Source organism: Nothobranchius furzeri, chromosome 12 (genome assembly GCF_043380555.1).
Source record: "Nothobranchius furzeri strain GRZ-AD chromosome 12, NfurGRZ-RIMD1, whole genome shotgun sequence".
Classification (NCBI taxonomy): domain Eukaryota; kingdom Metazoa; phylum Chordata; class Actinopteri; order Cyprinodontiformes; family Nothobranchiidae; genus Nothobranchius; species Nothobranchius furzeri.
The window spans coordinates 64007937-64035894 of record NC_091752.1 but is presented as its reverse complement, the minus strand read 5'-3'; the positions used below and the strand labels follow the sequence as shown (position 1 = coordinate 64035894).

Genomic DNA, 27958 nt, shown 5'->3' with positions numbered 1-27958 from the left:
AGAGATAAAAAATAAAATGATTAACTTATATAGATCCGTTACATAAATGTGTGAGGGGAGGGGGTGATGAAAGGGAAAAAAACAACTAGTATGTAGTCGTATGTGTATATATATGTATGTATATAGATCTATAACTTAATGCTTCTTTCTGTGTAAATTGTTTTCTTTTTTTTTCTCAATTCATGGGTTGAGATTGTGTCGGCCAACAAGTCCAAGAACTATATTGTTCAATTTCTTTAAGAATCATATGATTATTTCATTTGTATTAATGTTATTTTAGTTAAAAGGGGCAGACAACATAAGTTTTTCTTCTTTCTGTCCCCTTTTTCATTGTGGCTTGCAGCAATTTAGTTCTGTATTTTTATTTTTATGTCAATAAATGAAAATAAAAGATTGAAAAAAAATAATAATAAAAATAATTGAATGATTCAAATCAAATGCAGATAATGTTTATTATTTAGTTTGTGGGTTTATTTTATTTATTTATTTATTTTTGCTTTCTTGCTGTGCTGTTTTGTTCTACCGGTTAATGTGTTCATTTTAGTGTTGTATTTACATATGACTGCTTGAGGGCGCTCTTACGCAAGGTTTTAATCCCCACACAGACGCAATACAGCACATAGCCAGCAGATGGCGGTAAACTGCTCATGAGTGTGGCATGGTTGTAATAAAAGGAAGAAGAAGGATCCACTCCCTACCTCTGTTAGGACCAAAATAGACAGAAAAACTGACATCAGTTCGTCAAAAATGGCTGCCACCGGAGTTCTTCCCTTCATTCGGGGGGTCGACCTCAGTGGAAACGACTTTAAAGTAAGGATTAAGAGCACCGTTTTTCACTTTTAGATCAGTTTACGTCTTTAGCTTAGCTGAAGCTATTGCGGGAATGAGACTCATCAGAAAATGACTGACCAACATAGCTCAGGAGCAATGGGCGTTAGCCAGTTGTCAAACTGACGAAGTTGTTGTTCCTTCTCGTCTAAATCTGGTAGATCTTTGTTAGAGAAAGGGCTGCCCTTTTAGTTTGACTCTGTGAACGTTTTTATTTGTTTAGAGGCAAACTACTAGCTACGTCTAACGTCACGTCACCCAGCTAATTTGGCTAAACGTCGAAGGCTAACTTTTATTTGTTTGGGTCAGAAGCGTATGATGTTAACATTTTCACCTTAAGTGGGATAAAAGCTGTGGATGAATTTTAGATGCCCGAGTTGATAGGAGACTTATTAAACTATAGTTGTTAAACGTCAAGTAACAAATAGATGACCAGCAAGCAGACCAGTGTAAAATCCAAATATGTAAGTATTTAAATTTAAAACCGGCCCTTAAAGGATTTAATCATGTCAGTGGGTTCAGATTAGTTTCTGCTTGACCAATAATAATCGGTCAATGCATTTTTACATATTATTAAAGGTAAAAAATAAGTAATTTAAGGATATTCATTTATTATTTCATCAGGAAGGTTAAAAGCCTCGTTTTCAAGGGAGTCCTGGCCAAGAGGCCTTTAATGCTACAGTCACAACATTTCTCAATTATACAGTTAGTTGGGGTCTCAATCCAAACCCACAAAATACCTGTCTGGCTCTAAATGTCTGGTTTTCTCTTTTTGTGTCAGTCATCAAATAGATGTATGACGTCATGTGAATGCCGCATTATTTCTATAATTATAATCAGTAATTAAAGCTATTTCTAGGAAAACAGTGCAATTATGCCTCATGGGTCAGATAAGGTTTTACAATGGATCTATCAGACTGTGTGTGTGTGTGTGTTGTAGAGCTGCACGATATTAGGAAAACCTTTGATTACCGTGATTAATATTGCAATGACTTGCAATAATTAAACAAATGCTTAAATAAGCAGTGCTCGTTTTGAATCATAAACACTTTAGACACGCCACTCCATCGTCTATCCTAAGTATTAACACTAACAAAATGAAATCATTAAAGTTGACATTACAAAATTAGCTGATCTGTTTAAAAAAAATTGTAAAAACTTTAAATATGTTGGAGCTATGGGACATATAGGACAACACTGTTGAACATTTTCAGAGCTAAACGGATATGTTTGCTCCCGCAGCCATTAATGCACTTACCCACTGCACTGGACCCCTTGACCCAGTTGTTCCGTTTGTGGCTCTCGGCTCATTGTACTCATTGGCATCAAAGCCATAGCCAAATAATGTGCAAGGGCCTCCGTTATTTCCTTGTGCCACTTTGATGGTTTCTCATAGAGCGTTCCACCCACAAAACTCTGACAGATTGGCATCTGGTGGGCTGTTGTGCTCTTGTCTTAACATCAGAGACTTTGGGCTTGCCAACGCTAGCTTTCTGAAGCCCCGTATATAGATATTTATGGTTGATGACAACAGTGGTTTGTCGTATTTCCCCTCATGCATGCCACAAGTGTTTGGCATGTCTTGCAAAGTACTTGTGTTTGTTGAACGTTGTGTCTCTCGTAACCAAAATGTCTTGACATAAGAGATGTGCTGTTTTAAACGTGGGTTATTTATCTTACCCGCGACACTTAAACTAACTCCAGTGTTTGCTAGCCATCCATCCACCTTGAGGTCTAACCCATAAGAACCCACCTGACTGGCCAAACTGGTGAAGGGCTCTAACTGATTAGACAAAAATGTCATGCTTCTGTTTGACAAATTGCGTTTTGTGTATCAAACATTTGAGCTGACCTAATTTATTTTCTGTTCTTTGTGATTTGCGTATTGCACATGCTGATACTGCGATGATGCTACATATGCGATGTATTGTGCAACCCTAGTATGCTGGATAATTATTAAGTATTACAAAAATGCAGACAAATTTTATATATTTGAATTTTTTTTGATAAAAATTGTTTTCAACTTCTATTTCAGACTAAATAATCAAAATTACCAGATTAACCATTTCTTATACATAAAAACAGAACCTGCGTATTTAACCCTCAGGTGTCGTTGGAGACATTTTTGTCCATTTGGGCATTTTTCCCTTTTAGTTTGGACGACTTTTTTTTTTTTTTTTGCAGTGTTTGTGCATGTGGTGTAAAATTTTGTCGCTAAACCTCTCTCTTGACAAATTTTGAAATTCAATTTGGATTTTTGAAAAAAGACTAAGGGAACACTATGAAAAAATAAAAACACTATCCTGTTGTGACATTTGAGGACAAAACGGTCTGCTCATAAAAAAGGCTATAAAAAATGTTTACATTCATATATTTTAGGCTTTTTTTCATAGACTTGTTAAACAACTTGAGCCCTGCTCAAATCCACAAAAACTTTGTCCTTTTGAGGATTTTAACCCTTCAAATTCCAGTTTGAATACTCAGTCATTCCTGCAATTTATAAAAATACACAAAAATTAGTTATTGACTCATTCACTACCAGTGACGACTAAAGTCGTCATTTACATTTTTTTACTGTGTGGGCGTCTGAACGAGCCCCAGCACCGAGAGAACAAACTTCTCAGCTCTAAAGCCGATCTTCATCCGCATATGTCACATGATCAGGAAGCAGAAAATCCATATGTTAGGAGATCGTTTTGGGCCGCTGCTGTAAAAAAAAACAAGAGGCGCGAGCCGGAAAAGCTTCTGCCGACCACAATTGAACAACGGATTATGAAAGAACGGATAAAGCTCGAAACGCGCGGATTCTTGCTGATGTGAGAGGTGAGTCTCCGTTTATTTTGGTTGTTTTGGTGTTGACATCATCCTAGCGCGCAACGTCCTGTGACTCTTAAAAAAACAGTAAAAACGAGAAACGCTGGCAGCAAATGAGTTAAAAGTAAACACTTTTCCTGCCTGGGGTGTTTATTACAAATCAGTCTTAGTTATGTTATAAAATATCTACAAAATTAAAAGTTCTGCATCTATAGTTTTTGCGTAGCTACAGATTTAAAATGTACCGTCCTCGAATGACTAATCAAGGACAAAGACGTCCCATTGACTTCCATTCAAACCACAATTTTTGATCCTGTAACGTCTGCAAAAATAATCACGCATTCTGTAATATTAGGTTTTATTTAGGAGAAAAGTAGTCATACTTGTGATTTTTACTGTTCACCACCAAAATCAGTCGCTTCTGCATTGGTGACCCAAGCGAGAAAGTCTACACATTCCTGTAGATCTTCTGCTGTTTGTGTTGAAGTCAAAAGGTCAACCTGACCTCTGAGAAGTAAACAAAATGCAGTTTGACTCTCTTACTGAGCTTCAAAGTGTAGAAAACAAAAGCATTTATGCACCTGGCTGGAGGCAAATAGATTCTTGGGAAAATAACGCATTTTTTGTGCCTTTTTCATAAATTACAGCCGTGATTGAGTAATCACCTGGATTTTAAGTTTTTATACGTTTGAGCACTGTTGGGTAATTTTATTTAGTCAATCCAGGATTACCTCAAAGAAAGTCCAACGCACACAAGGGGGTTAGAGATTTATGGTTTTAGGTTATCAATACCATTTACCAATAATCAATCACCAATAATCAACAACCAGACTTTGCAAAATCGGAGAGAAAGAAGATACACACCAGTGGCTTTCTGTTCGGTCTCTTGACGAGCAGATGCTCACAAAAAGGTTTTATTCAAAAGTACATAGCACACACACATTAAAGATAAACACACCCACCCCCCTCACAGAAAGGAAACTTCCCCGGGTTCTTGGTATAACAGAGGAAAGCTCCGTCTGGACTTCGCTCGGGAGCTTTGTGATATCAGAACTGCAGACTTACAAGGTTGAACCTCCCTGCCGGAGGCACAGAGTAATAACAAAACATGAACATGGAATGAACCTTCGTTTGAATTAAAAAACACCAGATGGTACCCAGACAAAATCATTTCCATACATCCAATACGGTTTTTATCCAACAATTCCCCCCTGTTCAAACGAAGTTCATCTAACTAACTGGTGTAATAAAAACAACAACTATTCTAAGATTACAGGTAATGGTCGCAGCTGCAAAGAATCAACCTCTAACACACAGAAGACCACAAAAGAAGTAGTGACCTTCATAAAAGGCTGTAAAAATAAGTAACAACCTGTAACAAAATTAAAGCAGCTTCAATAGTTGGCAACCTGTTATAAAATGGATGATTATAGCTAGAAATGTCACGGTAACCGGTGTAGCAGTAAACCCCGGTAAAAAAGTTGACAAAAAACAATAACCGTCTTGTTTTTAAAAACTATATTATCTCGGTGGATTACTGTGGCTGCGGTGTAGGCGCGGTGACCCTTACCAGCCACCGTATCATCTGCTGAAGTTGCCGGCGGCACATGCGCACTTTGTTGTTTACAACCAAAACTTTCTTGAAGCTGAAGCTGAAATAATGGCCAAAGGAGGAGACGGCAGCGCTCGGGACATTTATTATCCCTCAAAGAAGACAAAGTGGGAAGTACGGGCATTTTTTGGATATTTTAAGAATGTCGAGGGACAGTTGATAGAAGACGGCTATCCTGTTTGCAGCACGTGCAGAAAAAGTGTCTGTGAAAGGCAGCAACGCTTCAAATCTCATGACACATCTGCGTGACCATCACCCACAACTCTACAGTCAACGCAAGGCAAGCTAACGTTAGCGTTTTAGCTAAAATGCGTGATCCGAGGATTTGGGTTGAGGGAGAATGCAACGAGTCGCTATGTAAAGCAGCCGCAGCGCCGCTACCTGCATATAAACCGTGTCACGGACACCCCCATGTTGAAATGACGCTATGCATTACGGGGCTCCCAGGGGCAGATAAGAGTTGGTCTCTCTCCGAGAATAATTATGAATTTAACAATGATTACTGCCTGATGACATTTTCCCACATCTGCAAAGCTCACTGGAAGGACACAAACCGAGGACAATATTTTCCTGATATAGGGTTTATTACTCAAGTAAGGGTAAAAAAGTATCTGATTAGAAGGCTACTTGAGTACTGAGTATCATCTGATCTAATATTTTTAAAATGATGACATCAAACAGACATAAAATAAGAAGTTATGGGCAAATATTGGTATTTTAAAGACTAAAGGGAAAAATGTAAACAAATAAACAACATTGTTACAAAATAACACATTTTAGGCTAAATTTTGACACAAACTGAGGACATTATTTTCCTGATATACAGGGTTTATTTAATTGTGTGAAAATGTAACATGTTTAAAAAAATACCGCGATAATACCATAAACCGTGATAATTTTGGTCACAATAACCGTGAGGTTAAATTTTCACATCGTGACAACTCTAATTATAGCAGTGATCATGTCAAACTCAAGGATTGTACCAAAAATCAAATCATAACGATTATACTGATTAAGTAAAAATATAAAAGAACATAAACTCAACTGAGCTGATTACCAGGGCATCAATCAACAACGGTTACTGAACCTGCAGTTTACATTGTTGAAATCATAATGAAACCAGCAACATATTCACTTTCTTCCAGGCCCTTTCTATCTTGCAGGAGCGTGTACTGAACCAAGGCATCTGTCATTAGCTTGTCAACCATTCTCTTCAAACAAGGGATCACACAGCCTAAAACTAAGCAAATCATGACCAGGATAAAGATAACAGGTGCAAGAAACTTTTAACAAGAGCTGATGCCAAGATATCAGCCAATTCCTAAAGCTCCAGGGTCCTCCAGTCGATTCTCAACTCAAGTCGACTCAAGTTTTATAATAAAAGATTTATGAAAAAAGCAAAAAAATAAAGCATGAACGTTTACATGTTTTATAGCCACTGTTACAAGCCGACATGTTTGTCCTCTGAGGTAACAAGAGGATAGTAAATGTAGCAACACCTGGGGGTTAAAAAACAATGACGAGTTTGTGACCTTGTATAATTTCCTCTTCAGATCCCATTTTCTATGTTTTAGTTTTTTCTGCGGTTGTTCTTAACAATCGTTTGATTCTTTTTATGTTGTTTTTTTCCTGGTAATAATTTCTTTTGTCTGATCTGTCCCTTTAGGGAGGGTACTTCCCTGAGCATGTTAAGTCTATGAGCAGCCTGCGATGGCTGAAACTCAACAGGACAGGTCTTTGTTACCTCCCAGAAGAGCTGGCCTCTCTGCAGAAGCTGGTGAGCGGATTCTCCTACTCGCCAACCCGAGTGGTCAACATGGTGGCACACCGTACAGAGACGTCCTGTTTACCTGACGTGTTAGTGGGGGTGTTCTTGATGTGCCCGATTGTTTTTCTTTGAATTTCATCTTTGCTACTAGTATGAAGGGGTATGATGGGTGGGCTGTGGGTAGGGTGTTCCCAGGTGGCAGAGTTCAAAAGTTTTTATAAAATTTATCACAAAGCTTAAAAAAAAGTTCCAGTTTTTTTAATCAAGTTTGCAGTAAATGGTAAAAATACCCTAAAACTAAGGACTTTCACACCAATTTCTGAAGCTATATCAAAACAATCATGCAGTCTTATTTTGATCACATGTTTTATTGATGATAAATTATCACACACTCCACCACACAGCGCAGGGGCTACTCAGGGATGTGTGTTTAGCCTTTGTGTGTTGGTGCACTTGGGATTTTAGCTAAAGGAGGTCATTAAAGGGACGTTATGGAAGTTTGACAGCCAAAACATGTATAGAAATAATAAATTTCTTCTTCATACATTCTCCTGCAATGCCCTGGTCCTGTAGAAAGAGCCCTGGCATTTTTAATGTGATTGCTTGTTTTTCTGTAAAATCACAGAAAAAGAGAGATGCTCGGGTCGAGTGGACTGCTTCATGCGCGTTCACGCTCAGGCATAGCCCCCCGAACCGTTCTTTGAACGTTGTTTCAGCTGTCATCGAGGATATAAATGTTACAGATACAAAAGTCGTCACTGGCGCTTTAGCTCACCTAGTAAGATGTCGGACTCTCGTACAGAAGATCCGGGTTCGATTCTGGATGTGAACATAGTTTATTTAGAGTTTCATTTTTACATTAGTGGAATGTTTTATTTACAGTAAGATGCCCAAATTTTTATTTGAGACTCGCTGAACGGCATTGAATTCACAGATAAAAAAGATGTGGGTTCAACTTTCATTTTGGAACAATTTTTCAAGCAAGGGAAGGGAATGATCTGAGCATGCAGGAGGACTGACCCATCATAAACCTTTGTCAGCTGTGCTGAAGAGAAAGATACAGAACCAAATTATTTAATTAATTAGCTGCTTGTTCTCCTGTCCTCCGGGGGGGGGGGGGGGGGGGGGGTCAGCAGCAGCAGCTTTAACGAGCTGGCGTGGAGACGACAATCCCTGTGCATTAGCATTTCCCAGTGGACAGGGTAAGTGGATGGTGCCAGAGCTTTTGGTGTAAAGATGGCTAACAGAAAGGTGTGTGCAGGAAGCTAACCGTTTGTTTTCATGCTGTCGTATACCGAGAGTGCAAAGTCTCTTCTTTCCATGAAGACGTCACAGGGAGGAGTAACCAAACCCAACATGCCCCAAACTCAGAGACGGCTTATAGTGGAGCAGGTGGAGCGAGCAGTGTGATTACCTGCAGCTCTATCTTGTTTGATCTTGTTTACAGTTGGATACATGTGTTTAAGCGCAGCTGTGGTATGAGCAACTTAAGGGAAAAATCTGTTTTCCTTCTTCAGGAGCACCTCTCAGTGAGTCACAACAGCCTGACCACCTTACACGGAGAGCTGTCCAGCCTACCGAATCTCCGGGTAACTAACACGCCGCAAGCTGATGCTGGTAAACCAGTCCGGTTCTGTTTGTGTGGCTGTGAAGTCCAGTTTTCTGGAAGAGTTTTGTTTTCTACGTGCAGGCAGTTGTAGCCAGAGCCAACAACCTGAAGAACTCTGGAGTCCCAGATGACATCTTTCAGCTCGATGACCTTTCTGTGCTGGTACTCCACCATTACATTAACTTTGCTGCCAAGCACACACACACACACATGCTCTTTTTTTTTTTTTCCTCTAGTGTACTTGTTCAGACGTTTAAGTCACAGACTTTGTTTTTAGGATCTGAGTTACAACCAGCTGACGGAGATCCCTAGAGACCTGGAGAACAGCAGGAACATGCTGGTGCTGAATCTGAGCCACAACAGCATCGACTCCATCTCCAACCAGCTGTTCATCAACCTCACAGACCTGCTGTACCTGGACCTGAGCGACAACAAGCTGGACAGCCTGCCGCCGCAGATGAGACGCCTGGTTCACCTGCAGACGCTGGTCCTGAACAACAACCCGCTTATGCACGCACAGCTGCGGTAAACTGAGCCGGCTTGTTTTTGATGGCTACGACGCGTTAGCGTCAGAGTTTAAGCTAACAACCGAGTTTAGGTGTAGAAACATGAAAAGTGTGTTTCTGAGCAGGCAGCTTCCAGCCATGCTGGAGCTACAGACCCTTCACCTGAGGAACACTCAGAGGACTCAGAGCAACATGCCGACAAGCCTGGAGGGACTGACTCATTTAGCAGGTAACACACACACACACACACACCTCTCCGTTAACCTTTACCAAACCTGTGTTTGATTTGATCCTCCCTCTCTCTTGGTCAGATGTAGATTTGTCCTGTAACGACCTGACACGGGTACCGGAGTGCCTCTACTCCTTAGGCAGTCTGAAGAGACTCAACCTGAGCAGTAATCAGATTACTGAGCTCTCCCTGTGCATCGACCAGTGGACCCAGCTGGAGACGCTCAACCTGAGTCGCAACCAGCTCACATCTCTGCCTGTAAGGATCACAGCCACTGAAGCTCAACACAAGTCGAAGGACAGCCTCCGTTTCTGAAAAGGAAGACGTACATTTAAAAATTTTAGCGGCTCGATTCTCCGTCAGGGAATCTCGGTGCGGGGATGGAGGAGATGTGGTGGATCAGTCAGGCCGTAAGACGTTCAGCAGTGCTGTTACTGGCTCACTGTTGTGGTGGCTCTGAGCCCTCTGTAGCCCCCTTGTGGTCTGGAGGTTCCAAGCAAGAGCCTGCCCTGCCTGCCGGCACGTGGCGCCTCTGCTGAGATCTTTCCCTGGCAGGAACGGCGTAGTTCATCCGTGGTTGTAGTTTCCACCTAAAATCCTCCTACAAATGAAACTATGTACGCAGAAATCTGGAATAGCATCAAACTTGATAGGAATTTGCTCCTGTGGTGGTTAGAAAACCCCGCAACAGACTAGCACCACCTGGTGGTAGCGGTGTGATGCAACAAGCAGTTGGTTGGATCACAAAGGAAAACAATTTCTTCAGAAGTCTTGGATCAGTTTTAAAATGTAGATTTTTAGTGTTTTTTTATGTTGCTGCTGCTGTTTTAGTTCTAAAACATCGTATGAAATAAATTCTGTCTCCGTTCAGTCTGCCATCTGTAAGCTTTCCAAGCTGAAGAAGCTGTATGTCAATTCCAACCAACTGGACTTTGACGGGCTTCCTCCGGGTGTCGGTAAGCTGGCGAGCCTCACGGAGTTCATGGCTGCCAACAACAACCTGGAGCTCGTCCCCGAGGGACTCTGCAGGTAATCTCTGCACCCGAACCCGTTAAAGCAGCGGCGAAAGTTCTACTAACGGACGTTATTCGCGTTTGTTCTGTTGTTCAGGTGTGGCAAACTGAAGAAGCTAGTGCTGAATAAAAACCGCCTGGTGACGCTGCCTGAAGCCATCCACTTCCTGACAGACTTGGAGGTATGAGCACGATAAAACACCTGAAACAAACGGGACATGAAGCACGAATCTCTATGCTTCTGTAGATTCTAGACGTGCGTGAAAACCCCAACCTGGTCATGCCTCCAAAACCTGCGGACCGGACAGCCGAGTGGTACAACATCGACTTCTCCCTTCAGAACCAGCTCCGCCTGGCCGGAGCTTCGCCCGCCACCGTAGCTGCTGCAGGGGGAGGTGTGTGTGTGTGTGTGTGTGTGTGTGTGTGTGTGTGTGTGTGTGTGTTCTGGTGATGAAACGGTCCATTTCCCTGCTTTGAATCCATCTTTATAAAAGCTAAAGTGTGTGTGTGTCCAGGATCCAGCCCCAGAGATCACATGGCGAGGAAGATGAGGCTGCGAAGAAGGAAGGACTCCTCTCAGGACGATCAGGCGAAGCAGGTCTTGAAAGGCATGAGTGACGTTGCACAAGAGAAGAAGAACATGGAGGTATGAAAGACAGGAAAAGATCATAAAACCTTTATTTGCAACATTTATTTCTTTGTTTAAAATCCTGTTTATTAAGGCAAAAGTTTACTGAGGAACTGTTTATTTTTACTTATTTGGTCACTGTGGGTTTCACGTGCAGGCCAAACGTGAAAATAGCCGTCTGCCCGTGTTTCCTGACCACGGATATAAAATAGATGGTGAAACACTTGGATTAACACGCTGTAAATGAACACTCGTGGACTCCGCCATCTTGGCTCCTGACGGAGAAGGCTGCTGTCGGTGTAGCGCCCAGGGAACAGCAGAGAACGTCTCTGATAGTAGAAGCTAACTGCTAGCATTAGCAACTCCATAACCTGGCAGAACTCCTCCAGGCGTGTGTTATTTGTGGAGATAAAACATCAAAGAACAAACTGAATCAGCGTTAGAGTCACGTTGCTTTTAGCCAATCAGAAGCGAGATGTCTAAATATCCTGAATAAAAACAAGTAAGACTCTTAATCCTGCCGTTTTCTGCCCCCCCCCCCCCCCTCCTCCAACTAACTTCTACTTCCTGAAACATGAGCGCCAGAGCTCTAAACACCAATCAGGTCGAAGATGAAAGAGTTTAACTATTTCACCCGCTAACCAGTCTGCTCCTTTTGTAGGAAAACGGCGATTTAAAATATGGTGATTTAAAAGTCCGCCGCTGGGACAAGAGCCTAGAGAAGCCTCAGCTGGATTACTCCGAGTTCTTCCTGGAGGACGTGGGACAGGTGGGTTTCATCCGGAGACGTTCACCTGTGTCTGGCTGGGCCACGTCGCAGTAAAAAGACCCTTTTGTTTTAATTCTCTACAGATTCCAGGTGTGTCGGTGTGGCAGATAGAGAACTTTATTCCCATGCAAGTGGACGAAGCGTTCCACGGCAAGTTCTACGAGGCGGACTGCTACATCATCCTGAAGGTACTGACCTGTTGGCATTCACGTCAAGGGTGGGTGTTCCTAAACAATTAGAGTTTGATGGTAACGGCCTTGTAATCCTTTCAAAATAAAACTACAGTGGCAGAAACCAGATCAGTCTCGGTTTTTCACTGGTGCTGTGCAAAAAAAAGTACCCCTGCCTACAAAAGCACCTGGAGTATTATTTTATTTCCACCTAGCGGCTATTTTAAGTGTTACAATCACCTACAACAAGATAGGCTTTCATCACGTTGCATTAATTATTCATTAACCCTCTGGGGTCCATGGACGCGTATCCGCGTCTTTTGAACAGGTCTGATTTGGGACGCTGTAGCAGCAAGACTCCGCCTCCCTGAGTTTCGGTTTCAATTCAGCTTTAAAAGGAGATTATAAACTACACCCCAGTTTTTAAATTGTGTTAATAGGCAACGTAAACGCGGAGTTGTACTAAACTAAAAAAACGACCTATTTTTAGACAATCTGATAACTTGTCAAAACAGCAGTTTAGTAATCCGTGAGCGGGAATGTGCTTGTGAACATAAAAAACCCACAAAAACATGAGATCCTTCTGCTGTTGGTGGAAGTCTCACATATTCAGCTGATAAAAAGTATCATTGTGTAGCTGAGAGAGAGAGGAAGGCCGCACGAGTAACGAGATGTGCGCAAAAAGGAGCCGCTTTGCGGGGAAAGGAGTGGCGCCAACGGAGTAACAACAAACAATTAGACAGATATTGACGGTAAACTTCATATTTTGGAGCGATCCGGACAGAAATATTGTCTCTGCAGTTTAGTCGGCTTTTATTAGGCTTATATAAAGGATGATGAGAAGGATAAATGTCCACCAGGCAGTTCAGAAAGTACGGCTGTTTTTTGAACTGGAAGCAGAGGAAGTGGACGGAGACTCACAGCCGGAGTCTGAGGCAAATAGCGAGGATGTTGACGATGATGTGGCAGATCCATCCTTCCTCATAGAAGAGTTGGGTCATGATGAGGTAGAGGATGAAGGCAGAGATCCAGCACCTCGGAGATCCAACAAGAGGAGTGGGCGGCGCCGCGCAGCTGTCAGATCTCGGCGTGAGACAGAGCCGCTCCCCACTCCAAACTGCATGTAATTATTGCCAAATTAATAAAATAAGTATAAATTCAGATAGTCCAGGTTGTCCTGAAAAAAATGGTACCCCATAAGGCAATATTTATTATTTTTATTAGAAAATACAAAAGAAAAACCTAAATGAGTCAAAAACAGTGATTTACACCCTGGACCCCAGAGGGCTAATAATTTTTTAAAATTTATTTGCTGTATTTATTCATATTTTTTAAAAATGTACAGTCTAGATTACCGTTCTAAATTATAAAAATCATTCGTCTTTTTTTTTTCTTTTGGTTTCACAGTAAAATAAACAACTTTTTTCCAATTCGGATTTTATGTTTTTGAGTGATTAAAGGTCTAATATGCAACCCCTTTATGTCCAAATGTAAAAAAATAAGTATAAATTCATAAAGTCCAGGTTGTGCTGAAAAGATTAATACCCCATAAGGCAGTAGTTATGGTTTTTATTTTGGAAATACAAAGGAAAACTCTTAAATTAGTCAAAAACCGCTAATTGCACCCTGGACCCCAGAGGGTTAACTGTGTATTTTAACATATTCAAGCCTCACTGCTGCTTTTCTGTGCGTTTGTGTTCATCTGCAGACCTTTTTGGACGATAACGGAGCGCTAAACTGGCAGATCTACTACTGGATTGGTCAGGAAGCCACACTGGACAAGAAGGCCGGTTCAGCCATCCATTCTGTCAACCTGAGGAACTTCTTAGGAGCCGAGTGCAGAACGATCCGAGAGGAGATGGGAGACGAGAGCGAGGAGTTCAGTGCCGTACGTAGAGACTTAATGCTAGTCCGAGCTAATTATACAAGCAGGTATAAAGACATGCATGTGGTCTCTGAGGCGTCGTCTTTGTGACATGTGTATGCAGGTCTTTAACAACGAGATCTCCTACATCGAGGGAGGAACAGCCAGTGGGTTTTACACTGTGGAAGACACGCATTATCCCGCCAGGTAGAGGAGACGCATCACTTGATTTAAATCTGATTTTAATCATTCAAGCAGCAGTGATGGAGGACTGGACTCGAGTCACGTTTAAGGGACTTGCGACTTGATTTAAGGAGCGTGACGATGACTTGGACTCAGACTTTGAGCGTTAAATTCAAAATGAATGCAGTTTACGCAGCCATGAGGATCTGCCTCAACTTTTTCGTTTGTCACCGGAATCTCAGAAGATAAAGTAACCACTCTCATCTTTCATTTTTCAACATAATTAAAACACAGTTCATGTCTAGTTAGTTGGGCTCGAGTCACAGTAGACCGAATCCGTGCTTCCTGGCCAGTGCCCTTGCCTGACACACACCTGTCCACGTAAACTGGACCCATGTAATAACATGCAGGTTTTTGGTCCTCATTTTATATTTTTGATTTGAGGTAAAATTGAAAATGTGAAAAATAAGACTTGTTTTCTGGGTTTTGTATCTGATTCAATAACAAATAACAAAAGAAAAATAATAACTTTTCCATTCGGAAGAACAAATACGGATTCCAGATGTACAATAATGCAGTTGGACAATAGAAGACAGGACTGGAACAGCTTAAAGTCCCCAAGCTAACACATGGTACAAAAATAATAAGTTCAGTTTGTTTATATTGCACCAATTCACAACAAGACTCGTTCCAAGGCACGTTACACACATTCCAGTTGAACCAATTTATCAGTGCATTGATTCCAGTGTGTTATGCCAATTAAGTTTGCTATAATGGAAGCAAACCCTGCAGATTGCATTGAGTCACTAACTTTACAGCAATCCTCATACTATGCAAGCATGTAGCGACAGTGGAGACGAAAAGTCCCTTTTAACAGAAAGAAACCTCCATAAGACTTCCCGATGGTAATGAATTACAGTAATCCAGTCTTGAGGTAAGAAATGCACAAACTAATTTTTCAGCATCATTCCTGGAAAGGATGCTTCTAATCTTAGTAATATTCTGGAGGTGGAAGAAGAAAATCCTACAAACCTGTTTAACATGGGATTTGAATGACATGTCCTGGTCAAAGATAACACCAAGGTTCCTTACTTTGTTCTCTGAGGCTAATTTAATGCCGTTCACTAAGCTGTTTCCTTTAAGAGGTTCTGGTCCAAAGATGAGAACTTCGGTCTTGTCTTGTGTAATGAATTAGATTACGTGTTTTTATTGAGCCATAAGGCGTGGGATTCCATAGGAAATATGAAATCCACCTTACGGATCTGTGAGTTATTTAAACCAGAAGATTGGATCTTTTTATTGCAGGGATTAGATAACCGCTTCGTATTCACTCAGAGACAAAAGAAGAGAGAGAGAGTCAAGTTTAAAAGTTAAGAATTTTATTACTAACAAATTAAACTAGACTGACTTTAAAACTAAATGTATGGTGTTACCAAAGTGGATGAGACGGTGAATGGATGACGTGTGATGTTAATCAGAACCAGCAAATCCGAAGAAGCGATTAGTTCTGACGGGAACTGAAGGTGATGTCTTCGCATTAAGCTTTGGTTAGGAGGTTCATAAACACATGAGACACCATTATGCTGGTCTATCTACCCTTCAGGAAGTCCCCTTTAGATCAGGAATGTCGAGGTCTAGCTTGACCTTCTCTGGAACCGAGCCGGTAGGAAAAGCCGCGGTTCCGATCAGACCAGTCTGTGAGTTACTTCCGGGTACACAACAGTTTGTTGGCGTCTGGTGAGACCCAAGCCTGGGTCTTGATGGTTCAGCTTTTGTTCTGAAAGGAACTGTTGCCGCAGTTGGTATAGCAACGAATTTTTCTTTTCAGCTTGTCGTTGTTCGTTTGGTTGAAGAGTTTTAGATCAGGATTGGCCAATCAGTCACTTTCTGTAGAACGCTTTGAACTGGCGTTAGAGCTGACGTGGCATAGTTTTATACTTCAGATGTTATGGTTTATTGTCAAATGAAAAATTACCAAACACCATCAAAGCCACGCCTCCGTCAGATCTGTAAGACTGATTGGATCAGTGAAAGGAATGTATCATGTCTTTCTAACGCTATGTGAAATGAGTCCTGTTGGAACATTTAAAGTCATAGTAGCTTTATATTCTATTAGGATTATGATATGATGATTTCACAGATCGGTCACATCTTATTCATTGACTAACATTTGGTTGGATTAGCTTTATTAAAATAGAGTTCTTTGATTAATTAAAAGAAAAGAGTTCATTCTTCATTCTTCTGTTGAGCTGACAATAAGCAGGTTAGAAGGAATGCATGAGACCTTGAGACTATCTCTCATGCAGACCAGTCTTGTACAGAGGAGGGAAAAAACAGTCATTTCATTCCGTTACACTTGGTTTAACAGCACAAATCTTTGGTGCGTTCCTGCTGTGTTGTTTTTCTAACTGCATTGTGGGTTCTTTTTTATAACACAGATGAGGATTCTCTTTACCTTGCTGACGTTTCATTTGCGGCTGCAAACTTCCTCAGAGCTGACGCTGATGGTGGCGTCACTTCCTTCTCCGTTTATACGCGGGCAGCAGAGGACGTTGTCGCCCTCTGCTGCCCGCTCTCCCCTCTCCGACGATGCAGTCCCATGCACGATCCAATGTGTAAACTCCATCGTCTCTGTTCATGGTCCCACATCCACGTCTCCTTATCTCTCTAGCTTCCTTTATCCATCTTTTGTATTTCTGTTGTTCGGTGCTTATGATCCTTGATTAGGCAGTATAGCATTTATGGACATGAAAATAAGCAGGCAGACCGACGGGACCCTAAACATAAACACATATAGGAAACCAACACACACAGACCAATAGTTATTATGGACATCAGAACACCCCACCATACACAAAATGTCAGTAACCAGAACATTATATCACAGAGCAAACATGGTAACAGAAGAAAGAGACCGTAAACAAGAGGACAAACACATACAACACGCTTTAAAGACCTGCAGATACCCGACATGGGCAATAAACAAAGGAAAACAACAAACAACAACAGAAAGAAAAGAACAACCTAAGCAAAGAACCAGAAACCCAGAAAGACAAGAACCAAAACCAGTGATAACTCTACCATACATCGGAGGCATAACAGAAAAAATAAGAGCAACAATGAAAAAACACAACATAAACACACCAACAAAACCATACACAACAGTTAGAAACAGACTAGTGCACCCAAAAGACAAAATACCAGCTGGACTTAAATGTGGAGTCGTTTACAAAATCCCATGCAAACTCTGCAATTAAACATACATAGGAGAAACCGGACGCCAACTCAATACACGAACAATAGAACATAGAAAGGAGTGCGAGAAAGAAACAAGTCAAAAACACACAAGAGCAGCAAAAGAAGAAGCAGAAAGTACAATAAAGAAGTCAGCCGTAACGGATCACTGCTTAAGAGAAAACCATGTAATGGACTGGGACAACACAAGAATCATAAACACGAACAACAGAAATACAAAAGATGGATAAAAGAAGCAATTGAGATAAGGAGACGTGGATGTGGGACCATCAACAGTGACGATGGAGTTTACACGTTGGACTGTGCATGGGACTGCATCGTCTGAGAGGGGAGAGCGAGCAGCAGAGAGCGACAACGTCCTCTGCTGCCCGCGGATAAACGGAGTAGGAAGTGACGCCACCATCAGCGTCAGCTCTGAGGAAGTTCGCAGCCGCGAATGAAACGTCAGCAAGCAAGGTAAAGAAAAACCTTTTCTGTGTTTTAAAAAAGAACCAAAAATGCAGTTAACAGCAGAAAGTTTATAGTTCGACGTAGACTGCTGCTTCCGCTACCCGACTCCGGATAAGCAGAAGAAGATGGATGTTTAGAGTCGTCCAGAATTTTATGTCTTCAAAACAAGCCTGTCTACCTAACCAATTAGGTTCATCAGGGTTCATGGATAGATAACCGAGTATCGTCAGCCTAGCAGTGGAAGTTTATCCTATGCTGTCTGATGATTTTTTCAATTGAAAGCATATATATATTAAAAAAAAATGGTCCAAGCACTGAACCCTGTGGTACTCCACTGGTACCACTAGCAGTTCAGAATTAAACCAGAGCGCCAACCTCCTGTGGTGAATTACCTTCTTTTTAAAGGGGCAACATTGTCTTATACCACATGTGAAGGGCAGAGTTTGAGGATTTTAAAACCGGAACAGTTGCTTTTAATATTTCTCACAGCGTTAGCTTTTAAAGATGGACTATAATGAAATTTACACTCAGTTAAAATAAAAAAGGTGTGACGGGGCGGGGTTGAGTAGAAATGAATAATCAGCAGGTCACCTGTACACCACAGGCTTTGGGAAGTTGTGGTTATTAAATTTGTCCAGTAATCTGAACTAATACAACAAGCTAACATTAGCATAGGCTAACAAAATCACACTTTTTGGTGAGCAAATGCAATGAGTGGCAGTTCAAGCTGGATGTTAGACTGGAAGATCCCTTTTTGGGACCCTGACTTGACTGATCCTACGTGACTTGGACTCGAGAGATGGTGACTTGTCCAACAGTTTCAGTCACACGGTTCTGCGTTTGTTTGGTGTGAAATCTTTAAATCAGGTTTTATTTCTGTGTTGTTCAGATTGTACAGAGTTTACGGCAAGAAGAACATCAGACTGGAGTCTGTGCCAGTGAAGGCCTCCTCTCTCGACCCTCGGTGACTAGCACACACTGCCTGCCTCTCACACAACCGCACACACACATTTGGTTCTCCCTCCATCACAAATGATCAGAATATGCCGCTAATTCCTCACTACTTCCTGTGCGACGTCCTCGTTGTGAATCTCAGTGTGTCTAAACATGCTGTCTGCTTTTGGCAGCTTTGTGTTCTTATTGGACACGGGGCTGGAAGTTTCCATCTGGAGAGGAGCCAACGCTACCCTCGGAGGCACTACGAAGGCCAGGTAGCGCACACGTCAAGCTGCGTTTGAAGTCACATCAAACAACTGGCTTTAATGGCGTTTTTTTATCCAACAGGTTGTTTGCTGAAAAGATAAATAAGAATGAGCGGAAGGGGAAGGCAGAGATCATGACCCTCTCACAGAATCAGGAGCCTCCAGAGTTCTGGGAGGTTCTGGGAGGTCAACCAGAGGAGATCAGGAAGCACGTACCGGATGACTTCTCCCCTGTCAGACCCAAACTGTACAAGGTAAATATGTAGATCACCGATGCTCTCTGCGAATGGACGCACCAGTAAATCTGAGTCAGAAATGTGTGGATGTAGAGGGGATTGATCAGTGATCAACATTTCTGTCTCAAACAGAGACGATGGTGGTCAGGGGTAAAATCAAAAGCAATGAAAGCGGATCTCGTAGCTGAGTTTCACTCAGCAGCAGAAATGGAAACTAGACGTTGATGGATGGATTTTCAAGGACCGATCCTTTTAAAAAGGCCAAAGACGGACACAGTCACTGTTTACAGTCTGTGAGCCTCCATACTTCCTGGTTCCAGAGCCAATCATACGTGAGCCTGCACTGACATTTTTAACTCGACACCGGCCAACAAAGAGCAGCATCGTTGTTGATGGGCTGTTACCTAGGAAACGGGAGCAACCCAGAAGTTATTTCTTTTTCTCCCAATAAGCCACGGCATCTTTTACTGGTTAATAAAGGCTAACGGTATGCTAACGGTGCTAACGGAAACAAAAGGTCGTCTCTTAAAACGTCTCCGGCTACTTTTTCAGTGACCAACAACTCCATATCACTGTGAAACAGATTTATCTACATATCAACTTACTGTTTATGACTGATGGTGGAAATCGGCTGATATTCAGCGTCATCCGCTCTCATTAACTCTAGCAATAAGTGATCTTTCATAATGTAAACAAAGAAAATCTCCTGTTTATTTTGTTTCTTTACCATAATTCAGATTTAGCTCCAACTGTTGTTGGCAGATCCGATCAGAGCTGTAGAAGAATCAGGAATCTCTAGTAATCTTAGTTTTGTTTGGGTCTCCTGGTGTTTCACTGCAAACCGTACCCCTGCAACAGCGTTGTGACGTGTTGCTGCTGCTGTCTCCTGCAGGTGGGCCTGGGCCTGGGCTACCTGGAGCTGCCTCAGGTCAACTACAAGCTGTCTGTCGAGCACAAAGACCACAAGATCAAGCTGGACACGCTGCCGGAGCTCAGACTAGTACGTTGATCCGCTGAGGGAGAGAACGTCTCGCCTCCTCTCTTCACGTCACGCTTTCTGTTCTCCATCCTTCTCCTCAGGTCCAGTCTCTGCTGGACACCAAGTGTGTGTACATCCTGGACTGCTGGTCGGACGTCTTCATCTGGATCGGGAGGAAGTCCCCGCGCCTTGTTCGAGCCGCGGCGTTGAAACTGGGCCAGGAGATCTGTTCCATGCTGCATCGACCCAAACACTGCTGCGTGACCCGTAATCTGGAGGGAACGGAGAGCCAGGTGACATTCCACGCAGACGTCGCACCGTCGTTTAGCGTCAGTGGTTTATCTTTCCTGTCTGTGAACGTGTTCCTTTTGTGCTTTAGGTGTTTAAATCCAAGTTTAAGAACTGGGACGACGTGTTGAAGGTGGACTACACCAGAGCGGCTGAGACGGTGCAGCAGACGGATAACCTGCAGGGCAAGGTGACCGATTCTGGTCCTGAAACGAGTTCTGGTGCCGTTACAGCTTAGAACCAGGTGTGATGTGTGTCGTGTCTGCTCACAGGTGAAGAAGGATGCCGAGCAGAAGGACCAGATGAAGGCTGACCTCACGGCGCTGTTCCTTCCCCGGCAGCCCGCCATGCCGCTGTCTGAGGTACGGCTCTGCTGTCTGAGCTGGGACAGACTACAGGGACTAGACTAACAGCTGGGAGGTTTAATCTGATGTGTTTTACGTCTGGTTTTTGTAAAAGTTTGTAAAAATTCTGATTCTAATGAAGGTTTTCTTTCAAACTAAAGATTCATAAAACTCCTAATCTCTGCGCTTCCCTCCTGTCATGAATGATGAAACAAAATCTGTAAATTTGAGTGAACAGACACAAACAGCAGACTTGGTGCTCCCGTGCAGGAAGTTTTGTTCGGCTGATGTCGGGGTCATGTGCTCTTCATCCCTAGTAGCAGATGGCAGCACAAGGCCCGTTTGCATCTATAAAACTCAGATCCACAACACCTACAGCTCCAATTACAGGCTGGCCGAAGCACGCACAAGGTTGCAGCGGTTAGCATTAGCAAGTTAGCGTCCTGACTTTTCTGCCCAGCTAAAGGTGGAGCCAGCAGGTGATGGAGGAACAGAATGTTGTTCTCAGAGCTGCAGGCCTTAAGGGATGGAGAACAAAGACTCGCGTTCAGGATTACTTTCCTAAAAGGGAGCTGATTTATATCTTCTTATTTTGGGGACAGCAGCAGATCAGGAGGTAGAGCAAGTTGTCCAGTAATCGGAAGGTTGCAGGTTCGATCCCGGCCCCGACAAGAGAACGCTGCTGTTGTGACACTTAACCCACCTTGCCTGCTGGTGGCGCCAGTGTTCAGCAGCCTCGCCTCTGTCAGAGCGCCCCAGGGCAGCTGTGGCTACATCGTAGCTCATCCTCACCAGCGTGTGAATGACTGATTGTGTGGTGAAGCGCCTTGGGGGGGTTGTCGAACCCTAAGAAGGTGCTGTACAAATACAGACCATTTATTTTAACTTCATTCAGATGAAGAAAAATCTGGTTCTTGAAGCTTGACGGTTACTTCTGCACATCTAAGAAAAGAACAAAGCCTTTTCCTCGTTAGCTTTTGAGTTTGAATGCTAACGCTAGCTCTCCTCTTCAATGGTTTCATTCGCTCCTTAAAATCGTGAACTTTTACAGGAACTAGTTCATTTATGTAAGAAGATGCTGAGTGAACGATTGACGGCTCGCCCGCCTCCACGAGTCCACACGACCCAAACTTTCTCCGAGTGACCACCGTGTAGCGTTAGCTTTGGCTCAAGTAGCTTAGTAAGTAAAGTTTATTTATTTTGCTAAGAAGGAAAATCACATCCAAGTTAAAACATGAAAAAAGGGTAATTAAAAGCAAAAACGTCCATAAAACAAATAAAAATAAACAAAAGCGATTTCAAATAAAAGGATCTTCAGCTGCTTTTTAAAGGTGTCCAGGCTGTCGATGCGACGTAAACATGAAGTTCCTTCTAACAGTAAACCAAACCTGTCCTCCATGTTCAGGCTGAGCAGCTGATGGAGGAGTGGAACGAGGACTTGGATGGGATGGAGGGATTTGTGCTGGAGGGAAAGAAGTTCACCCGCCTGCCCGAGGAGGAGTTTGGACACTTCTTCACTCAGGACTGTTACGTTTTCCTCTGCAGGTACTCGGGTGTAACAGTGCCGGTGTCGGTACAAGATCTGCTCGGGTGCAAGATCGGCTCGGGGTCCTTCGACTGCCGATGACGTCAAAGTAGTTGATTGGCTGAACATGAACCTTACGGACGTTACGTAATCACGTTACGTTGGTCCAGGCAAAATTTTCTGTTGGAAAGATGGACAACTTTTACAAAGAAATCCATCATTAACTTTTTGAAAATACACTTTTAGCATAGAGCTGCATGTATATTAGGGCTGAACGATTAACTGCATGTGCAATTAAATTGCGATGTGACAAAAGGAGATTTTCTAATCGCAAAGGCTGCAATTTGGTAGCGAGTGGTTAGCGCAATGCTAATATCCATGGAAAAACCCATAGGAATGCTAATGCTAATATCACCGATTACATTCTTACAAATTATGAATTAGAAACGTGCCAAATGATTACAACTGGAGTCTAATAGAAAGTAAAACTACCATCAATCAAATAAGTACAGACAGGTATTTTAGTAAAGCCAGAAAACTTTTAACTCCAGAGTTTTGGCTAGCAGCTATGAGCGTAACTGAACTGCTCATGGACACGACGTCAAAAACTAAACACAAAATACTTCAATAAACGGGACACACTTCTTTCCTGCAAATACAATTTCACAGGTGTTGCTATAATACCTATGATCCTTCAAGGGATGTGCTCAAAGAGGAGTTCAACATTATGAATAAAATAGTGTTTTATTTTACAAATACCATTATAAACACAAACTTACGTCGTAAGAAACATTATTTTAATAACGAAACTGCTAAATTCTTTCCAAGAGTATAGATGTGTAGTGTATTTTGTTCGAGTGGCTTTGCCGTACTTTGACGTCATCGGCAGTCGAAGGACCCCGAGCCGATCTTGCACCGACACCGGCTGACTTTCCTCCCATTCCCAGACAACACAGTGTCTTGTGATTGGATCGTTTCAGATACTGGGTTCCTGTGGAGTACGAGGAAGATGAGGAGAAGGAGAAGAAGCAGGGCGGTGAGGGAGGAGGAAAAGGAGATGAGGAAGAGGAGGACAAACAGCCTGAGGAGGACTTCCAGTGTGTGGTGTACTTCTGGCAGGGCAGACAGGCCTCCAACATGGGCTGGCTCACCTTCACCTTCTCCCTGCAGAAGAAGTTTGAGAGTCTTTTCCCTGGAAAACTGAAGGCAGGAAGAAACTTTTACTTTTTTTTTTTTCCTGGAATTCCCCCGGTTTCGCTACATTTACTAGGATATTTCAGGGTGCCGGTGCTTGGTGTTTGTTCTGAGGTGACCTCCTGTTGTTTAGGTGGTGCGGATGACCCAGCAGCAGGAGAACCTCAAGTTCTTGTCTCATTTCAAGAGGAGGTTCATCATCCACAAGGGGAAGAGGAAACAGAACACGGACTCGGCCCAGCCCTCCCTCTACCACATCCGTACCAACGGCAGCGCCCTCTGCACCAGGTAGGCCGACCCGCACCAGCTCGGGGTTTTACCTCATCTCTGAATCCTCTCACACGTGACTCTGCCTCTGCTGTTCAGGACCATCCAGATTGGGACGGACTCCGGTAATCTCAACTCTGAGTTCTGCTTCATCCTCAAGGTTTGGAGGCTTAAAACCCAGATTACAGATGAGCCAGGCTTGCTCATTCCGACTCACACACTCGTCTCTTCAGGTACCTTTTGAGAGCACAGACAACCAGGGCATCGTGTACACGTGGGTGGGCCGGGCCGCGGATCCGGATGAGGCCAAACTGGCCGAGGACATCATGAACGCCATGTTTGACGACACGTACAGCAAGCAGGTCAGACGTCACGGCTTTAGAGCTAACACTCGACATGTTCCACTTTCTTTTTGAGATCATTGGTCTCATCTCCAGGTTGGGAGTAATGCGGTACAAAAGTAATTAATTACTGTAATGCATTGCTTTTTGCTGTAATGTGGTAATGTAAGGCATTACAGGGAAAGAAAACGGTCATATTTACTCGGTACAACTGTCAGTAACGCGGTAATTACAAGACGCATTAAATTGCGGGAAGCCCGAAAAAGATCCAGTATCTGCATATATTACGTCATTTGTGGATTTAGCCTTGCGGGCAGAGAGGACGCCGCGGTAACGGCTCAAACACTCCAGCTGCGTCCTGCACGCGGCCGCTGTAACATTCACGAAATCGCTCCACTAAAACAGAAGAATCCACTTGTGATCGTTCATATCAGCCCATGTTCTCTGGTACTTTCTGTACTTTTCTGACGTGCTTTGCCTCAGCTGAGTTCATAATCTGTGCCCTCGCCCGGTGATTTCAACTCATTGCTGCTGGAGCGCCGCACATGTGAAGATCCCTTTGGCTGATTAGTTAGAAAGCAGGAAGTCTGGGACAGTTTTTCTTGAAGACTGAGAAAAGATGCAGCATGCAGGAAGGTTAGAGAGAGAAAGGGCAGGAAATTTTTCTAATAAAATCAAGAAGACAAAACCAAATACTTGAAAAGGTAGATTTATCCCCAATACACATTTTTACCAGTGAAAAGCAATAATATATAAGCTTTTAATATTTACACATGTGATGGAATCAGATCACCCCAGAAGTCAGTCCCACATCCAGGGCCGTATCAAGGCGTTTGGGGGACCCAGGCTAAATAGGCTTGGAGCCCCCACCACCTCACTCCCTGCTCAGTTAATCTAACATGGCAGCGTGCTGAGAGTACAGTTTGTTTTTGCTTTTATTTAATAAACAATCATTCTTAAGAACAGTTTTTAACTCATTCGCTGCCAGCGTTTCTCACCGTTTTTACAGTTTTTTTTTTAAGAGTCACAGAACGTTGCACGCTAGGATGATGTCGACGCCAAAACAACCAAAACAAAGCGGAGACTCACCTCTTACATCAGGAAGAATCCGCGCGTTTCGAGCGCTATCCGTTCTTTCATAATCTGTTGTTGAAATGTGATCGGCAGAAGCTTTTCCGGTTTGTGCCTCACTTTTTTTACAGCAGCGGCCCAAAATGATCTCCTAACACATGGATGTTCTGCTTCCTGATCACATGACCTGTGACGTATGCAGATGAAGATCGGCTTTAGAGCTGAGATGTTTGTTCTCGCGGTGCGGGGGCTCGTTCCGACGCCCACACAGTAAAAAAATGAATGAGTTAACAGCAGTCCTAGCTCAGATACCACATCACCTTCCACCGGACGTGTCATGAGATCACCGAGCGTCAGATTACCAAATTCATACTGAAGTTGTTTTTGTGAAAGTAACTTAGAGTAATGCAAAAGTAGTGTAATGCCCTACATTTTAAAATCAGTAATATTGTAATGAATAACTTTAAAATGAGGGTAACAAGTAATAAGTAATGCATTACAGTTTTGAAGTAACTTGCCCAACACTGCTCGTCTCCTAGGTGATTAACGAGGGGGAGGAGCCAGAGAACTTCTTCTGGGTTGGAATTGGTTCTCAGAAGCAGTACGATGAAGATGCAGAGTATATGAAACACGCTCGGCTCTTCAGGTGGTCCCCCCGTTAAACGTCGTTACACCTGTTGTACACCAGTCTCGAGATCTTTCACTCGAGCTTCGATTCGATTCTCTTTCTTTTCTCAGGTGCTCCAATGAGAAAGGCTATTTCTCAGTTTCTGAGAAGTGTTCAGACTTTTGTCAGGACGACCTGGCCGACGATGACATCATGCTGCTGGACAACGGCAAAGAGGTAACAAAATGAGCACGTTCAAGACCTTGTTCAGGCACTCTGAGTGGAAGGTCTTCCACCCGTAGTTCCTGCGTTAGCCGCCGATAGAAGCTAGACGGGGAGATGCAGATCTACGGCTCACAGTTGGCATTCATGGACTCGCCCATCGAGGAAGGCTGTTGTTGTTTTAACATCTGGGAACCAGCAGATTTCTCGGCTAGTTTAAGCTAACTATTAGCATTAGCGTATGCTTCGTGTTGGTCTTCGTCATGAAGAAAGAACCCACAGTCCTGAGGGCAGAGACGACTCCAACTCTAATCCTGAACCACAGAGCAGAAGCGAGGATGTGAACGCCAAAACTAGAGCAGCTGAGCTCCACAAAAGATGGCGCTCGGTGGACGAACGCTAGCCAGAAGGCAGCGAGCGGTTAAGCTAACTTTTCGATAGCACCTGCTGGTAGCAGATGTGTTAACAACGAGCTGAAGAGCATAAAAGTAAAGTAGGCTGGGTGTTTATATGGGGTGGGCGGGGCCACCACCTGGCTCAGTTGCCTTCACAGGCGTGTTAAACGTGTCTTCAGCCAGGCCATACAGGCGTGATGTCCCGTAGTACCTTCGCTGTAATGAGTGAATCAGCCGAAGGGGAACTCCACCACACAGCAGAACTCCTTCAGGCTGGTGGGAAAAAAGCCATCAACGCTGCAGAGCAAACGGAACTCTGTGGTGGAGTCGTGTTGCTGTTTTCCTCTCTCCTCTCCTCCAGCTAACGTCTACTTCCTGAAACAAGAGCGCCAGAGCTTTACCCAGGCATCAACTCACAGGGCGCTTATTTAGATTCTTGAGGTCACAGCAGATGTGCGAGTTTAGGGAGTGAATGAGAGCTTTAAATGCAGTTTGGCTCTTTCAGCACCCCCTAGTGTCCATTTTTTAACACCTGAAGTGTCTCAGCAGCCTTCATTAGTGTCTACAGGAGCGGTTCATCACTACATTAAACAAATCGGCTGTGTTCACCATCTGAAACATGCAGGAAGCAGACTGCAGCACTGGCATGTCGGCTCCACTTTACTAAGTCCTACAGGGACTGGGCCGGCACTCTGAAGTTGCAAGTGTGATATTCTGGCCACAGAAGATGGTGGGGGTCTTAGTGACTTTTCAATAACCCGGCAAAAGTTCATTTTAGCTCATTCTGGCTCACATTATTGTAAAATATGAAAAAGTTGTCTAGTATGCCTTTAAACAAGGATTTATTTCTGTGTGTGTGTGTTTACCCCTCCTCTATTTCCTCCCAGGTGTACATGTGGGTGGGCACTCAGACCAGCCAGGTGGAGATCAAACTCAGCCTGAAAGCCTGTCAGGTGGGTGGGAGCCATGGAGGACACACCTGTGGATGGTGTAATGAGCACCATAGTAACCGCCCTTCTCTGTCCAGGTGTACATCCAACACATGCGCTCCAAAGAGGTCGAGCAGCCGAGGAAGCTGCGTCTGGTGAGGAAGGGAAACGAGCCTCACTGCTTCACGCGCTGCTTCCACGCCTGGGGGCAGTTCAAGACCCCGCCGTCGTAAACCCAACGCCACCAATAACTCCCATTAAATCCATTTGCTGCCATATCGTTTTTTATCTTCATGCCTGTCCCAGCTCTACTGGGTAAAAAGTTCCAACAGATGATGAAATACTACATTTTTCCTCTCTGGTGTTTATATGCAAGCTTGAGTGTTTCTGCGGGATGAAAGAAGAGATTTATATTTTAAGATGGAGGTGCACGAATGATTTCTAAAAGTGTCGCTCTGCTGCTCTCGTAGAATCGGGTCTGGGTCACACCCCTTTATGCTCGTCTTACAGGAAGCGGCTTCAGATGCAAATGCGTTAAAGTCCGTTTACACCCTTCTGGCCCGTCTCTCGCCCACGTCTGGTTCTCTCCCTCTCTAAGGATGCATTTGGAGACGCTCCAGGCGGGACTTTTATTTATTCTCGGCCAAACGCGAGGGTTTT

General features: G+C 43.3%; 1 protein-coding gene across 2 annotated transcripts; it reads left to right on the top strand.

Annotated features, from left to right (window-relative positions):
• The first annotated feature begins 654 nt into the window (after nucleotides 1–654).
• Nucleotides 655–27574, top strand: flii (FLII actin remodeling protein). 2 transcript variants are annotated; one of them, XM_054735233.2, is made up of 31 exons: nucleotides 655–810; nucleotides 6921–7031; nucleotides 8540–8611; nucleotides 8713–8793; nucleotides 8909–9156; nucleotides 9263–9366; nucleotides 9449–9624; nucleotides 10238–10395; nucleotides 10477–10561; nucleotides 10627–10774; nucleotides 10895–11025; nucleotides 11669–11776; nucleotides 11860–11964; nucleotides 13655–13834; nucleotides 13935–14017; nucleotides 18588–18662; nucleotides 18826–18909; nucleotides 18983–19154; nucleotides 20029–20136; nucleotides 20217–20408; nucleotides 20495–20593; nucleotides 20676–20765; nucleotides 22153–22292; nucleotides 23253–23478; nucleotides 23600–23754; nucleotides 23833–23893; nucleotides 23967–24095; nucleotides 25685–25791; nucleotides 25884–25989; nucleotides 27257–27322; nucleotides 27397–27574. In XM_054735233.2, exons 1-31 carry the CDS (start codon nucleotides 748–750, stop codon nucleotides 27529–27531), a joined length of 3798 nt encoding a protein of 1265 aa, XP_054591208.2. In that variant the 5' UTR covers nucleotides 655–747; the 3' UTR covers nucleotides 27532–27574. The 2 variants fall into 2 exon arrangements, with proteins under 2 accessions (XP_054591208.2, XP_070398920.1); XM_070542819.1 differs by having other exon boundaries at nucleotides 10880–11025.
• Nucleotides 27575–27958: the final 384 nt, after the last annotated feature.